This window comes from Pygocentrus nattereri, chromosome 18, assembly GCF_015220715.1.
Source record: "Pygocentrus nattereri isolate fPygNat1 chromosome 18, fPygNat1.pri, whole genome shotgun sequence".
In the NCBI taxonomy this organism is placed as follows: domain Eukaryota; kingdom Metazoa; phylum Chordata; class Actinopteri; order Characiformes; family Serrasalmidae; genus Pygocentrus; species Pygocentrus nattereri.
In genome coordinates, this window is record NC_051228.1 from 27,062,923 (window position 1) to 27,079,788 (window position 16,866).

Here is a 16,866-nt window from a genome sequence, read left to right on the forward strand (position 1 = left end):
CCTCATCTCTGCTCCAGAGCACTGAAAGCTTGTAATTCTATACCCAAGTTCAGTATTTAAGTAGTCGGTCTTATCAGTTTCTTTTTGTTGATACGCATGCTTGTTAAAAAAATCTAGGCTGCCGATTGACTCATTTACGGTTTAAACCACACCTACTTTTGTTTAAAAAAAAAAAGTTTGCTTCAAGGTGCATGTAACAAAGAGGCAGCAGAGTTCTTTTTGAAGTGGTTGTCTTAAAGGATCAGGAGATGGAAACAAGCCCCATAAAGCCATAGCTTTGGGCGAATCCATCTGCGTGTAGTCATAGAAACCCTGTGACTCCACCATCTTGTGATTCCACTCCCATAAATGACCAGCTTGTCTGGAGTGGTGCTGACCAAAAAAATAAATGTATGACGTCACCAGAGTGGCCCCTGGCACGGTGAGCGGGGAGGTTTTGGAAGAGATCCAGATCGCTTCCTGTTGGACCATGCCCAGATGCTGCAGATCTAGCAAGACCTCCAGTCCAGAATAACTTGTTCCCGTAGAGGAAAACACAACAGTAGGCTGTCCACAACTATACAAGGTTTTGTGTCCAGGCAATGTAATGGTACTGTGTGCGCAAACTCAGTCAGTAAGTGTTGCATAAAAGCCTCTACAATGTGAAGTCTAGTCTGGTAAGCTTGTGTAATGGTGGATATGCTGATAGGGTTTTAAGGAACTGTGCCTTTATTCTAAGACTTTTGTTTGTTCTCCTCGTTTCCATTTCATGTGCCACTTCCCTGTCTGGTTTAAACAGAATGCTAAGCTTAGATGGAAAAAGGGCTGACAATGTTTCTTGGGTGGGTGAGAGTAAGTAAGCTAGGGAGGATGCAGCAGGATATGTGATCTGTGTGCATGTAAGAATGACCCTTTCGCTGGAATGACCTTGTCTGGTAGCACGTACAATATGAATCAATAGGCCTCTGTATGTGCTCAGTGCACAGTGGCTGTCAGCTCTGCTAACATTCTTTCTTAACGCATGATCCATCTTTGAGGGATGCTATTGTTTGCTGAAGGTGCTGCGATTGTTATTGGCATTACATAACTGCACAATTACCTCTTACATAAGGAAAGAGGGAGGGCTGAGATGTACACATTGAGTGTTCAGTTAGCTCAAAGGCACAGAGCCTTTATGTCACCCAGCAGATGCATGTTTTATCAAGTGGGAATGTCATGGAGTGAAAACCTGTTATTTTATTAATTTTTGGCATTTTATCCAGATTTATCCACGCAACCCTCCGTAATACACTTAACCTGCTGAAGGTACTGCCAACCTCTGTCGCATCATTTCTTGGTTTGATTGTCTGTTTTTCTCGCTCTCTCTCTCGCTCTCGCTCTCGCTCTTTCTCTCTCTCTCTTGGTCTTGCTCTCTCTCTTGCTCTTGCTCTCTCTCTCGCTCTCTCTCGCTCTCTTTCTCTCTCTAGCCCTCCATCTCTCTTTGTGTGCATTTCTTTTTGATGGCCATTGTCTTTTTCTTTCTCTTTCTCCAATTGTCTAATCTTTCTTTCTTTCTTTCTTTCTTTCTTTCTTTCTTTCTTTCTTTCTTTCTTTCTTTCTTTCTTTCTTTCCTTCCTTCCTCATTGTCTCCTCTCTTTTATTCTCTCTTTCTCCTATTGTCTCATGCTTTCTTTCACATTTGTTTTTCTCTTTTCATTCTTTTCATTCATTTTATTTTCTTTTTCTTTTTCATCATCCTTTCTCTTACTCTTGCCCTTTCTCTCTCTCGCTCTTGCTCTCCTGCGCTCTCTGTCTTGCTCTTGCTCTCGCTTATTTCCACTTTATTTGTAATAGTAATGATATATGTCCTTTTGATAACCAGCGGTCAGATGTTTATTTGTCAGACTGCAGTGATTAAAAAGTACAAAAATTCTGGGTAAAATATGGAAAGTTTTTGGCTTTAAAAAGGGAGCGACGTCCAGGACAGAAATGAGAGAAGATGAAGGGAATTAAAACGAACGCCTGTCAGGTTTAGAAAGAGGAGATAGGATTTCATTCCAAGACACACACGCAGCGGAGAAGGATGAAATCGAGAGAGAGAGAGAGAGAGAGAAATGGGGAAAAAAAAGAGGAAAGCAGGTCAGCATAACTGGACTGAACACATGTGAATGAAGATGAAGAGAACAGAGAGGGTTCCCTCTCCCTCGTTTGGCAAGCTTAGTCCAGAGGAAGTGAGAGGAAGAGCATTGAGGCCACTGCAGATGGCCAGGCTGCTTTTGTGAGGAGCTGTATAATGAGTACTGTACCGCCACAGTGCTGCCCTCACATGCAGCTGATTGTGGCCTGTGGCTGTGTCTTTGCTAGATGCAAGAAAGACGAATGAAGGAATGAATGAAGGAATGAATGAAGGAATGAATGAAGGAATGAATGAAGGAATGAATGAAGGAATGATTGAAGGAATGAATGAATGATGTTCACTATTCCAGTCTGGCTCTGCCAAACACATTCCATAGCGGTGAAACTTACAGATGTCACTTTATCTTGTCTTTCATTTGCAGTGTAAATTATTAAAGTAGACGTTGAGGTGAAAACTACAAATCTCAAGATCTGCTCTACAGGGTAGTGATGTCTTATGACCTGAATCAGCTGAACTCATCCTGCTTTTCTTTGACTTTAATTATTGATTAATTTAATGTGAGCTTTGTTTTTTGCTTTGTAACAGGCCTGTTTCACAACAAACATTTTTTTAATATTAGCTGCAAACTCTTGGACAGCAAAAAATATGTGGACAGTTTAAGAACTCATATGTTATGTAAGAGTGATTTACTGCCTCCTCTTGCCATCTTGTGAAAGATTAGTAGATTACGTTTCTGCCATATGGTCATCTTAAGCTCCCGACAGCAAATGTGACCTGTGAAAAGTGCTGCATCTGCAGAAATCGCAGTAGAGGACACAAAGAGCTGCTATCAAGGGATTTAATCATAGTTGAGTATGTCTTCAGACTTCAGGAAGGGTTTATTATCACTGCTACTGCTACAAAGCCTAGTATCTCCAAAATGGTAACTTTACAGTAGAAGGTAAAAATGCACTAATTTTACCAATCTGCTTGGCTGATTCAGATTACACATTTATACTTGTAATATGAATATCTTTTGGACCAAATAGATGCTTACTGGCTAACTTTTTAAATAGAATTTACTCATATGCTTGAAACTTTTGCATAGTACTGTGTGTGTACATATAGTTACTTGTAAGCTGCAGTGAAATGGGTAGAGATCATAATTCAACTCTTGAATGAATAAGGACTACAGAGTTCCAGACTGCTTCAAGAAGCTTGGGGAAACACATATAGAACCCTTAAGAACCCTAAAAAGGACTTTTGTCTGTATCTTCTCAGTTGCAGATTTTAAAGAGGCAGTAATATTGTAATTGGAGAACAGTCATCTAAACTTATGCCAGCTTTATATAATATTATGAGCTTAAAATCAATATAGGAACGTTAGCTATTGCGGGAATGTTCTTCTCAACATTGTAAGCAGCCTTTCCGGGTATGCTTCCCTTCACTATCACCAGCTCTTGTCAACTCACTATACGCACTATGTCCAACACACTGTTTCCACTGCTCTGTATCAGAATAGTGATGGGTGGTGGTATTAAGCCATTTCTGCTTCATAGAGTTGACAGCACAGCTACTTCAAGATAGGACAGTTGTTTTCATTTTCAGTAGAATGAACTAATAAATTTAAGGGTTTATATCCAAACCTTGATTAATAGTCACTTGCAAGTCTTTTGTCAATGAATTTTAATGAATAAGCAACTAGAGCTTAGTTTTTTTCCTCCAAATTTTCATGTTTTTTTTTTAGAACACTTAAGTGATATTCTTTGTTTAGAGAAAAGTTTGTGCAGTGGCTGTAATGTTTTATAGTTTCTTAATTCATGCCCGCCTTTGCACAGACATGCAGCTGTCACAATGTGTGACCCATTTGTATGGAAATTGTGGGTTAAGCATGCTTCCAATCGCTGCTAGAACTATTTTAAGAGTGGTGGGGGCTATGGGGGTTTCTATTGTAATGTCTTACAAACTCCCTTCCTCAATGGTTTGTGGCTGCCGTGGCAACAAGCTCCATGATGGAAGAATTGAGGGCTGGCCTCCAGCAAAAAGGCGGGCAGTTGTCCCATTTAGTATTATGGCAAATGAGCCTGGCAAAAGGGAGAGCTGGGTTTTCCCCCTCGGATATAATAAAAGCGACGTATGTTTCCACATCTCACACCAGGCATTTTTTACTGAGCTGACATTTTTTTTATCTTTTACAGTTTCTTTGATGTGCCACATTTAAGGTTTCACCCCTTAAATGCTAAAAGCCTGCATGTAGGCCCTCACAGTTACTGAATAACAAACATTGAGATTAACAATAAATAGTAAGCAGTTTAAGGGTTTAACAGTGGGGCTTTTAAGTGCTAGTTCTTCTGCAAGGGGTAAGTTAGAAACTATTTTTGGCCTTACAACAGAAAATCGAGCCTTAATGCTATTATGTGATGCTGTGGAAAGGATTAAGGGTTTTTTTTTTGTAATTCCTGTTTCCAAAAACATTGTGTATGTTTTCGTTTGAATTGGATTTTCAAATGTTCCTCATCATTGCCATGGTTATGCAAGGGACGGGTCAAATTGTAGAGTGCTCTCAGAGTGGGAAGATAGCGCTGCTTACATAAACAGCCTCCAGAGTGCTGCCGGATGACGAGTGGAAGGCGGGACTGGGGGCAGGGCTTAGCTCAGGAGCGTGCAGGAGCTCAGTCCCTGGGAGGGTGTTAGTGATGGAGCGGGTGAATGCCGCCTGGCCACTGATCCGTAACTGAGTGAGGGACAAAGGCCTCCTGCAGAGAGGAGTGCACTCGGAGCCTGGCGCTCCTTAGCACTCTCTCACACTGAGGCTGCACGCAACCTGCCACTAAACACTCCGGTTTCAGCCATTCAGGGTGAGTAGTGATGTTTTCCTCTTAGTCTTGTGTATAAATATATTTGCGCCTGACTTTCTGTTTGGGCTCCTCCAAGACTAGCTTCTCATCTGTGTATCTTCCACAAAGTTTCGAACACAATGGTATTTGTGCTTTAGCGTCATCATGCAGCCAGTCATTTTTGTGAAGATTCTTTGGTGCAACCTGAGCCTGAGGGGTTATTCATGGGATGTATTCTCTCTCGATTTCTCAGTCTCTTTCTTTCCATCCCACTCATCCCATCTTTTGCTTTAGTGTCGGAAACATGCCTGTGTGTATTGTGTACTTGTTTGCCTCCGACCTCTTGCACAGTAAACCATCTTGTGTGGAAAATCTCCCTTTCACCCAGACTACTGTTCATTGCGGTTCACCACTAATGGGCCTTGCTGCACGTACATCTCCAGTGCATCCTTTCTGACATCCAGTCCAGGAAAAATTTCAATCCCCACTCCTCATCCTTCAGAAGCAATTGAGCGCCAGTCCTAGGCTACCACTAATGTGTCATGGGCTGGTTGCCCATTCATGGTCTTGACTGATGAGCTGCTCCTCTCCTCTTCCGCTCCCACATGGACAATGAGTGGTGTCTTGGGTCTCTTTTGTGAGCTGATGGAATGAGGTTTGGTGTGCATTTGAGCAGTGCTTGGAACTTTGTATTGGACCTTTTATTTGTTGGTAATTTTTTTCCTCAAATGGGAATTTTCTAAATGTCTGCATATTTCAGTTGCTGAGATGTAAACAAAGTCATTCAGAGAGGTTTGATGTATAGTGGGTCATTATGAAGAATCTTACTGACTGGTAAAATGTGCTTTATAACACCTCTCCTGTACTTCTCTGCCAGGAATGAGTTAATAATAAATAGGCCACAATCTTATCTCAACACTATTGTGAAATAATGTGACATTCATAATGTAGTGTATTAATAACCCTTTCATGTGATCACTTTTTGTGAGGGAGCTCTTAAAGGCATTAAACACTTGCGACATCTGGTTCCTATTACCACTACTGTGAACAATTCTGTCTTTAACCCTAACTCTTAGTGGCAAGTTATCTAGTCCCATAAGCAGAACTTTGACTTGTGTCATGTGCTTTTGCTGAAATACGACCATTGATTACCTTATGGAAGCTATAATGATAGATTTGCTAAATAATAAAGTAATATTGTTCATTGTTAGTCATTTTTGTAGTTCTCTTGAAGCCATATTTTTGTTGGGTTTAAGTCTCTCTAATTCTTTATTAGCAGCTTTGGGTGGTTTAGGGTCAGGCGCAGCATTCCAGGGGTTGGGTTCTTCTTTCATACCCAGCCAAAGCATCAATATCTGAACTTCAGTCAGACTTTGCTAGATTAGTTCAGGATGGAGGTAGAAAGTGATGGGGAATCAGATGCAGTCACATCAATGGAGGAATCAAAGAAAACGGAAAGAGGCAGCTAATTTTAGCAAAGGAAGCTTGAGCACAGAGAGCAGCTCTGCTCTAGAACTCATTTCCATACATATTTGGCCCACGTGTCTGAGACCCAGCTCTGTTCACAAAGCCTCTCTTCAAAGCCCAGGATGTGAGGCTTGACTGCCCAGAATGAGCTTTGGTCGAATGAATGGCACACTTGACGCCCTGTATACAGTACTGTGCATAAGTCAAAGACCACCCTTCATTTATTTCACTTTCAGTCAAAACAGCCATTAGCATCAGGGAGAAAAGCAGAAAACTTGTATTGTTCATAATTTTATTTTAGGGGTTTAAGGGAATAGATTTACATGATTCAGTGTTCCAAAAGGACATTAATTTTGACATACTGTACATCTCTATTCAGCCTCTGTGAAGCACACTGTTAGAGTATGTGTGCCTTTAAGCCTCCCCCCGACGAGCCCAGTGTGCTCTGATTGGTCAGCTAGCCCACTCTGTTCTTATTGTTAAACCGGTTCTGCCCCTACATGTTCTACCCCTGTCTTGCAGTTTGTAGACAGACCCTTCTGTCGAACAACTAATTTTATATATATATATATATATATATATATATATATATATATATATATATATATATATATATATATATATATATATATGGATTATATGGATTATATATATGGATTATATATATATATATGGATTATATATATATATATATATATATATATATATATATATATATATATATATATATATATATATATATATATTTGTGTGTGTGTGTGTGTGTGTGTGTGTGTGTCTCTATGTTTATCCCAGTTCTTGATGCTGATGTCTGGACTGGGGTGGTCAGTCCATTGTTCTGAAAACACCAGCAAATTAAGTAAATTAATAATGGTCTAAGACTTTTGAACAGTACCGTAAGCCCAATGCAAGGCAGTGCTGCCCTGGTAGAGCTTTCTGTTACAATCAGCTGCTGGATTTTAGACTGTGATTCAGTGTTTAAGTTATGTAGAAAATGCTACATTGGCACATGGCAGTCCCCCCCACCACCCACTTAAGTCATAATTCCCATGAGGGAACTTGCCACTTATGAACACCACCTAGGTTTGTCAGCCAAACCTGCGGCTAGCTTAAGGCCATGATGCAATTCACACACGCAGTTTCATCTGACTCTGACATTTGGAATCTAAGAGTTCCGTACCGGCGGGCTTGTTCTTGCTGTTTCTCACAATAGTTTTGTATAACTGTTCTGTTGAGAACATGTTTGCTGGGAGGCTGATCGTGGCACTCCCAAGGGCACAGCTATAGGATGTGCTGAGGAGGAGATGAGCCAGCAGTGGTTCACTCATTGATGTCTCGGACCCATCCATCACAGTTGGTGACTACTACAGGTGTAAAAAATGTACTGATTGATTACTCTGAAAGGGATGATTCGGTGTAGTGATTTTTGGAATCTGTTATCATTGATAATTTAGTGTAATAATGTTCAAGAAAGTATTTTCTCATTTCTTTCACTATTTTTAAGTGTTTTTGGTATATTTTATCAATACATGTCGCTCAAAAACTTTTTTTCAGTATGTTGAACTCAGCAAATAAATAGAAACTAATCACAGAAAATTGCAGAAAATGACAAATCTAAGTTAGTTCTTAAGTTTGTTAAGGATGTGTTAACTTGTTTTCACATAGAAAATTTGTCAGATGTGGAATGTTTTTTACATTGACCTACTGTGTAAGTTTTTTTTTGGGGTGTTTTATAAAACAATGAAAGAATTCTTAAGGATGCACTGATGTGGGCATGTGTATGAAGGGATGCCAATATACAATATATTTCATGCTTATAGCTGCCATTATCTGCCATGCAGACATATTAGCACAGTGACCCAGCAGTGCCCAAAGGTTCTGTGCTTCCATTTAATATTTAATGCAATATTTTAGGATAATTATTATATTATTATCTCACTTTGAAATATCACTCTCATCTAAACATCTCTCTGATGCAGATTTTTTTAACAATTTATAGTAATGCTGATACTGATATGATCCTAATATCATTGTGCATCCATAGTAATTCTTAAATAAAATAAAATGAATTTTAATCCCATAATATGATTCCAATATCATTATACTTTCCTGATAATTCTCAAAGCACATAAAACTGGCTAAATTTGAAATTAAGCTCTTATTATGCATAAAATTGTTTATTAAAAAATTACTGCAGCCCACTCTCATTGTTATGTCAGAATTTTACACCCCTGACCATCCTCATTCTCCTGCTGTGGCACAGGCCCTAGAGTAGAAAGAGCCTAGAGAAATGACACCTCTCAGACAGAAGGTATGTGCTCCTAAGAACAGGGTCATTTCTTCCTCTCCTGTATTTTATGTGGAGCAGGTGTGCACTGCACCTGCTTTGGGTTTGAAAAAGCACTTTCAGAGTGGTCTGGTTTGTGAATGGATTTTTAATGAGGGAGAATGATTGAGTTTCAGCTCTCGAATGCAGTCCATAGTGGCCTGTGGAGGTGTGTTGGAGTATTGCCCCCACCACACTGTCCCCCTCTACTTTTCCCCACTATCCCCCTTCTCATGCTGTCATGTGTTTTCAGAATTAATGGAGCTGCAGACTCTGAACAGTAATGACTCCCACATACCACAAAGGCTTTTCTGAGCGAAGAGCAATCTGCTGCCCCACGCTACTCATTTGCACTGGGTGTGGGGTAGTGAAAAGGCTTGCTGGGATGGGTTCAGCCAGGCCACTCTTACCTTCAGCATTTACGTGCCAGAGAAAGGCTGCTTGTTGGTTTCAGTGATGACCTCCCTTTTTTTCCATGGGGAATTAAAGTGCTAAATTACACCAGGAGAGAAGGAAGCAATGTGGAGGAATTGCATGAAGTTCTGTGTATTTTCCGTGAGCATGTTGGTGTGTCCCACTTATGTAAAAATTAATTCTAACTGGCTTTTAGCATATAGTTGTAGTTTAATTGCTGAAGTTGGGTATGTTAAAAAGTCTATAATCAGTCAGTTTTTAAATGTTGATGAGCTCTGACTCCAATCACATACTCATATATTTATACCGTTAGTGTTTACTAGAGAAGAAATGAGATAGGCCTACATTCCTTCACTACTAAGATTAAAACCCTATAGCAGAGGTGCCCAGTCCTTGTCCTGGAGGTCTACCATTATTCAGATACCTCATCACCTGGATCAGGTGATGACTAAATTTGACAAATCAGTGGTTTTCTCCACACATACATTCCAGCTCGATGCACTTGCCACCCCAGCACAAATGGTAATCATATTCAGCATGGCTACTCAGCCATGATTCATTTGTCACTGGAAATGATGACAAAATGCATGATCACATATTTGTAACCTTACTGTACCGCACTGCCTGGTGGAAAAACACCATAATTCACTCACATTAAGCAGGCTAAAGGGTACACAGCTGTGTGTGTGTGTGTGTGTGTGTGTGTGTGTGTGTGTGTGTGTGTGTGTGTGTGTGTGTGTGTGTGTAAATGCCATTGTAGTACAGTGACAACTAGTTACTGATATGGGCAACATTCCCATGATCACAGTGATCATACTTAAGCTCAGTTGTGGAAATGACCACAGAGAAAGAGAAAAAAGCTCCATGAGAGCTGTAGAACATGGTGCATTGCATCACTGTTACTGTGTCCATGTTAGTTGGAAAGAGCATCTTGTTAGAATCCACATCCTCCTTCCATGCCTCAGCTGTAGTGCTGGGTAGTGTATTTTCAGTATCTGTATCCTGGTGTAGAATAGCACTGTGATAGTGATTTTAGTGATTGGCAGACAGACTGATAGACACACTCACTCAGTGTCAAGCAGTCAATTCTGAAATTCTGCTTTTTGCACTTTACACGTGACATCCAGAATCTGCCAGTTAACTGCAGTGGGAGCTTCAAATTATTTTAGGATGCAGTTGCAAATACATTGAATAGGAAGTTGCCTACAAGGGACACACAATGGTATAGGATTCATATCAGTATTGGCAGATAATTGATAAATAGATAAATTATTGGCTTTAGACAGATGTTTAGATTTGACTGATGTTTGATGAAGCATCAGTAGATATGTAGGTAAAAATATTGGACATCAGCTTCAGCCCTGCTGTTTACTACTTACCATTTACTGTTACAGGTTTTTCGCTGGGTTATATTAACAATATTGCATAATGTTTCTCATTGTGTCACTGTAAGAAAAGAAAGCAAAGAGGCTATTTTGGGGCTTTATGACCTGCTAGAAAGCATTAGTTTGTTTAAATTTCATCTGATACAGATGATATACTGTATATGTGGAAAATATTGTGATGTTGAATTCCGTAAGTGTGTCTAAGCGCTGCTCAGGTGTTTTGTTGTTCTGTGTTTGAGCTGTGGGTGTATTCATGCTCCAGCATTCACGGTCTGAAGCCGTGGTGTGTATGCACTGCTGCCTGTGTGTGTGTGTGTGTGTGTGTGTGTGTGTGTGTGTGTGTGTGTGTGTGTGTGTGTGTGTGTGTGTGTGTGTGTGTGTGTGTGTGTGTGTCTGCAGCAAGCCCTCATCCATCACGTTCCTGTGCCTGTGCCGAGGAGCGTGTATGTCTTCGTGTTGCTCTTGCGCTGCATTATTGATGTGCTTCCTGTTTACGATGCGATTATACAGAAGTCTAATGGGGAACTGAAGCGGAGAAGGTGCTTGAATGGTTCTTAATGTACTCAATAAAGAAAAAAAGCAGGTTGACTGCAAAACTACCTTATTTCTACACTGTAAAACCATGAAACATCAAACTTACAGTACTGTGCAAAACATATAATGTTTAATTTTCCAGTTGAAACAGCCAGTAGGTGTGAGTTATACATTTTTAGAATATATTTCTAAGGAGATATAATCCCAGTTAAAGGAAAAGAAGCTAAAAATGGGGGTTTCTAAGACTGATGTGATTTAAAATACAGACAAAATGGGGGATTCCTAACAGCACTTAAATCTTTCATCTTTAAGAGAGAGGAGTAAATTGATTGCTTCAGATCTGATAACATCCACAGGTGTTTCTGTCCATCCTTCTGCTGTGAGAAGACAACTCAACACTATGAGTTTGAAAGGATGTGTAGCTGTCAAGAAGCACTTACTGAGAAAAGGCAACAAACAAAAAAGAAAGAAGAAAATGTACAAATTAAACAAAGAAGCTGCTGGTGTTCTCAGAATTACAGACTGTCTACCTCAGAGACCAGACCTCAACATCACTGAATGTATTTGGGATTAGCTGTAAAGCAAAAAATGTAAGATACTTTAAACTAAAATGAACTTGTACCGAACATCCCTGCAGATTTTCTTGAAAAACTGAAAGCTTGTCACACGAAAAGGATGGAAGCTGTAACAAAGGAAGTGTGCACATGAAATACTGAAATATATGTAGTTGTTGAGGTTTCTGTGTAATTATCTGTTATAAATATTTTCTGTTTTTTTCCCTGAAGCTGAAAATAAATAACGTGTATTTAATGTGTTTTGACTAGAAATAAAACAAGTGAAGGGTGGCTTTAACAATTATAACAATTCTTACAATAACAATTCTTTTCTTTAATTCTGATGTTTATTTTATGTTACAGTAAAACTTTCCTTGGTTGGAAAAACAATTCAATTAAAAACTGACAGCTTTAAAATTTGTTATGGAATCACGTCTGAAACCTAAGTGTTTGAATTTACTGTATACAGTTTGTGTTTGTGAGTAATAATCATCACCTTTTTTTTTAAGCTGCCCTAGTTGGCTCAAGCTAATGCTACACATAAAGATGCAGTCCTGTGTGTTTGTATGTCATGGACCAAATCCAGTGATTTGTAAATGGTTCCCTGTTGGTTGTGAATGGGCTCCTGTTTTCCAGGAGGCTGCCCTCCTGCAGGCTCATGTGAAGGTGCATATTAGTATAATTACACAGTAATGGGCATCAACACCAATTAATTTCCCTTTAAAGTTGCAGACATAACCAGCCCCTAATTAGCAATGGCGGTGTGAAGTGCTGAAAGCAGCTGCAGCATTTCAGTATTCTCAGTTTATAGTACAAGTGTGTCTCTATTAGGCAAAGTAAAATTATGACCTCAGAAGAAATCTATTAAATTATGACTGTTTTCATGATGCATAATATTAGTCATATCAGTATCTCCAGATAAATGCCTAAAAAAATGTCAGCATCGGACGAAACTCAGACTTGACTTATTTGATCTCCTGTGCTACGGTTTTTGCATTTTATTCATTTCACTGCATTTGTATGAGCTCAGGACTAGCTTTCTTTCTAACCTGTTGGTAACTAGACAAAGCACTTCTTATAAGTCGCTCTGGATAAGAGTGTCTGCTAAATGCTTTAAATTTAAATGGTGTATGTATTGCCATATGTGTATTTGCAGATGTATAAGTGAAAAAGACTGGATAGCAGTGTTAATCCACAAGCCCCATAGTAGCGCACTCTTCTTTGTGATGTTTAGATCAGTCTGGTGCTTACTGGCTGTTTAGTTCAAACTGATATTTGATTGTCTTTATTGTACTTCAGAAGAGGGGAATGTTTAGGTGAGGAGACATCAGTCTGCTGTGCTGAAATCCCTTTTTTTTTAAATTTTACTGTATTTTATCGCTGTCGTGTAAAAATCGTATGTTCGCATTTTTGTTGTTTTTTTGATATTTTGTGTCATTTGAAACTCAAGCTATCTCTTGTATTATTTCAAAATTTCATGATGAAAAGACCAACAGAAACAGTCTAAAATTATTTGTTTTTTTTACAGTAACATCCATTGCAAGTTAATCATTTTTTCATTGTCCTGTATAGTTAGCAGTATTGGACATACAAAGTTTTGTTTGCAATGATGATTTGCAACCTTGTAGAATATAATGGTTCTTTTTGGTCTGTATCTTCTGTATCCATAATTCTAATGCAGCTAGATGCAGTCTCTGTTTCTACATTTTGAAAAGGTTTATTAACAGCTATATACATGAAAAAATATAATGAAAAAAAGTGATTTTTTATTTTATTTTTATCTTTACATTTGAAATATTTGACATATTGGCCGGATAATTATGGCGCATTAAATGAGTGTATAATTCACTGAAGTTCATCACTGATTCTTGTCAATGCAGTTAAATTGGCATCTTAGGACTGATGCATTACAAAGCATTTTTACACCTCTGCTCTCTGTAGAGTGTGTGTGTGTGTGTGTGTGTGTGTGTGTGTGTGTGTGTGTGTGTGTGTGTGTGTGTGTGTGTGTGTGTGTGTGTGTTTGACTGTAGATGAGAAAACCATTTACATTTCCTTCCTTTTTCTTGCAGGTCTGAGGGATTCACTAGCAAAGAGCACCTGAGAGAGCCCTTCTGTCTTTGTCTCGCACTCATGATCTCTCTTCTGCCTGGCCTGAGGGAATCGTCAGCCATCTAGCACGGTATACCAAGGCTGCTGTGCCAAGGCCAGCGATCTCCAGCTCTTTCCCAGGAGCCCCCGACCTCAGCACACACTCCTGTCCTGCTTCAGCTTATTGTGGGCCCCTCGATCCCCCTTCCCCCTCCCTGCGAACACTGGCACAGCAGCACTTTAGGACTGCTAGTCATGAGTGAATTCTGGTTGTGCTTCAACTGCTGTATCGCCGAGCAGCCGCAACCGGTAAGCAACTCTCCTCTGATGAATGCTGTTTGTGCGTGGGGTTTACCGGACGTGGGGCCCGCAGACTCCGTCCCCAGACACACATTCAAACCACAGGAAGCAGGAAGTGATGATTGTGTCTTTGTTAGCGGGTGGCATCTGTGACTGCACGTGTAGCACATGAGATGTTTTTCAGATTGCAGAGCATGATTTAAGATGCACAGCTTTGGTTAAATTTAGCAAAAAAAAATCTGCACAGAGGTGGAGTACTGTGCAGTTCATTGATTTACATTGTAGTCAAGATGGACATTAGAGAAAAGTTACTGAGTAGTTACAGAGAACAAAGTTAATTTTGTACTGGTGTAACAAAACTGTATATCAAGTTTTGCAGTTTGGAGTGCTTGTATCAAAAGGAGAAAATTCAGCCATTTTCTAAGAGTGACCTTGGGAGGCATGAAAAATATTTCCTAGATTTTTTTGAGGAATTTAAAGCTGTTCTCAAAAACGATGGAAGTTGTAATAAAGGCAAAGTGTGGACACATTAATTACTAATAATTTGACTTTATGTTTAGTTATTGAGGCTTTGGTGTAATTTTCTGTTAAATTACTTTTTAGCAGAAAATAAGTATATCTTGTGCATAATGACCATAAAATAAATGAAGGGTGAACTCTGACTTTTGCACAACATTGTAGTTGATCGGCCAAGACATGTTTGGTGTCTGAAGCTTGTTTTTTTGAAACTGAGACTGATGCAGTTATCATGTGTTGTAGACATATAGCTAAGCGTTTAGCTCTGTGTACTGGTAATTAATCTCAAAGAAACTTGTTTACATGGTTAATAACACTATGTGATGTAACAAAAAAATGAAACTTCAGACACCAAACATGTCTTGATTGATCAACTAAATTTGGGTATTTCATTGGTTATTGGGAGGATGTTTGTCTGTGGTCTTGATTATAAACTGTTGAGGGTATATACGTGGTTGCCAGACAACAGGTTTGCTCTAAGCTATATTTACATATTTATTTTTCTATGTGTATGTGTGTGTTTGTGTTTGTGTCAGTGTCATGTTATTCCTGCCTGGGTTTTAGCTTTGTGCGTGAAGGCTAGCCCTTGGTCCAAGTGCTCTGAATCACCACACTTCCCTGGAGATAGATGCTGTCACCACACATTGGGCCCTAGTTTCTCTGCACTTGCCTCCACAGCTCCAAGACAGATAAGATTCCTATAAAAAGCCCAGCATACTCTCCCAGTCACAGCACTACTAAAAATAACCAAAAAAGGATTTGCTGAACAGAGTCCCCTTCGTCAGAGCTTTGCATGTTCAGCTTCACTGAAAAGTGGTGTTCTTTACAGCACTGTCTCTTTTGAGACAGAGTATGACTTGGTCTTAATTTGTCTGTTGAGAGATCTGTTTCAGTTGTTGAAACTCTGAGCTCATTGAGTTTTGAGCTGGAGTGCTTCATCTAATTGACTTGTTTGTCATGGAGTTCAAACTGAACAGATGTGCTGGACACTTGCTGAAAGCTCTACATAAATCTCAATATGTGCATGTCTCTGAGGGTGGTGTTGGGTAATTGTACTGTATATACTTTGGAAAATCTTTGGCACACCCTGTACTGATTGTCCAAATTAAATTAAAGTAATTAGTGATTGACTGAGAGGAAATCCGTTAACATTTTCCAAAACTCTTGAACTGGCAAGACATTAAGTGTGAAGGTGGTCAGCATCTCTGTGTCGCTCCACCATCCTCTGATGCTCTGTATTTAGTGGCCGCTGGGAGGAGGTGAGCTTTGCCGTTGAAAGCCTTTTATGGCCAAAGCATGTGAGGAATCTGGAGAGCTCTCTGGCTTCCATAATGAACAGTGAGGAACCCAAAAAGCTTGGCAGCCCTATACTGTCTTGCCCCATTGCAAATGACCATCTACTTTTTATTGGACTGTTTCATAGCTGGGCTAATTAGCTTATGAGGCCATTTCTTTGTGGTAGCCATGGACTGATGCCATTTAGAACAATACACAAAAGTTTTCTGTTGATCAGTCATGAGGTGCATTCTGCTTTGTTTTTAATTTAAGGCAGTTCCATCCACTAGCTAGCATCTCTGTCATATAGTGCTTCAAGGCTGAAAGAGTGAGGGCTATAAATTAAATATGTGAAGAATAGTGAATAATAATAATAATAATAATAATAATAATAATAATAATAATAATAATAATATACTTTGGTTTTACTTCACATTTTATGTTAAGAAATAAGGTATAGAACTAACCATGTGAAGATCTTGCTATATCAGCACCATGCAGCATGAGAACAGCACATTTTTAGATGAAGAACTTTTGGGATGTTGTTAAAAATCACAAATCACTGCCTAATGAATAAATTCATTAGAAAAGCAGGATGTCAGTTTAGTTTTGGATTGTTTTATTATTTTTTTGTTGTTGTTTTATTCATCTATAATCCAACAATAGTTGTTATGTTGCTACTCTGTGATTTAACTTTGATTAAAAACATGAGGCTTTATTCTGTACTGTGGGTGATGAGCTGGTTTGGGTCAGTTTCAGAAATCCATTGGACTAGAGTTGGATCTAGTTAAGACAAAATTTGGGTTGGGTTTGGATCAGGTTTGGACTCAACTTGATGAAAGGGGTTGGGTTGTGTTCTGACAATTTTATTAAAAAGAAATGTGACGTTAATTTGGCACTATTTGTTATAATAAGCTAGTTTGGGTCAGTTTTGGGGCAGTTTGGGTCAGAAAGCCGGACACTTTCAGACTTAGAGCTTGAGTCAGGTTGGGTTCAGGCAAAACTTTATTGAGGTTGTTTCAGGTTCAGACTTAAAACTGGATGATGGAGTACCAAAATTTCAGGCCCCAGTAAAGCTTGGTGGTGCTCCAAGTCT

General features: G+C 39.3%; 1 protein-coding gene across 4 annotated transcripts in view; it reads left to right on the forward strand.

Moving 5' to 3' along the window:
* The window catches only part of cdc42se2 (CDC42 small effector 2), a 42,719-nt gene that overhangs the window by 13,573 nt on the left and 12,280 nt on the right, over positions 1–16,866 (forward strand). For 2 of the 4 annotated variants that reach the window (XM_037547620.1, XM_037547617.1), the window contains exon 2: positions 13,661–13,988. In XM_037547620.1, coding sequence (XP_037403517.1) covers positions 13,935–13,988 — 54 coding nt within the window. In that variant the 5' untranslated portion in view covers positions 13,661–13,934. Of the gene's footprint in view, positions 1–1,149; positions 1,285–4,745; positions 4,933–13,660; positions 13,989–16,866 lie in introns of those variants that run through there. The other 2 variants (XM_037547619.1, XM_037547618.1) reach the window with 2 other exon arrangements.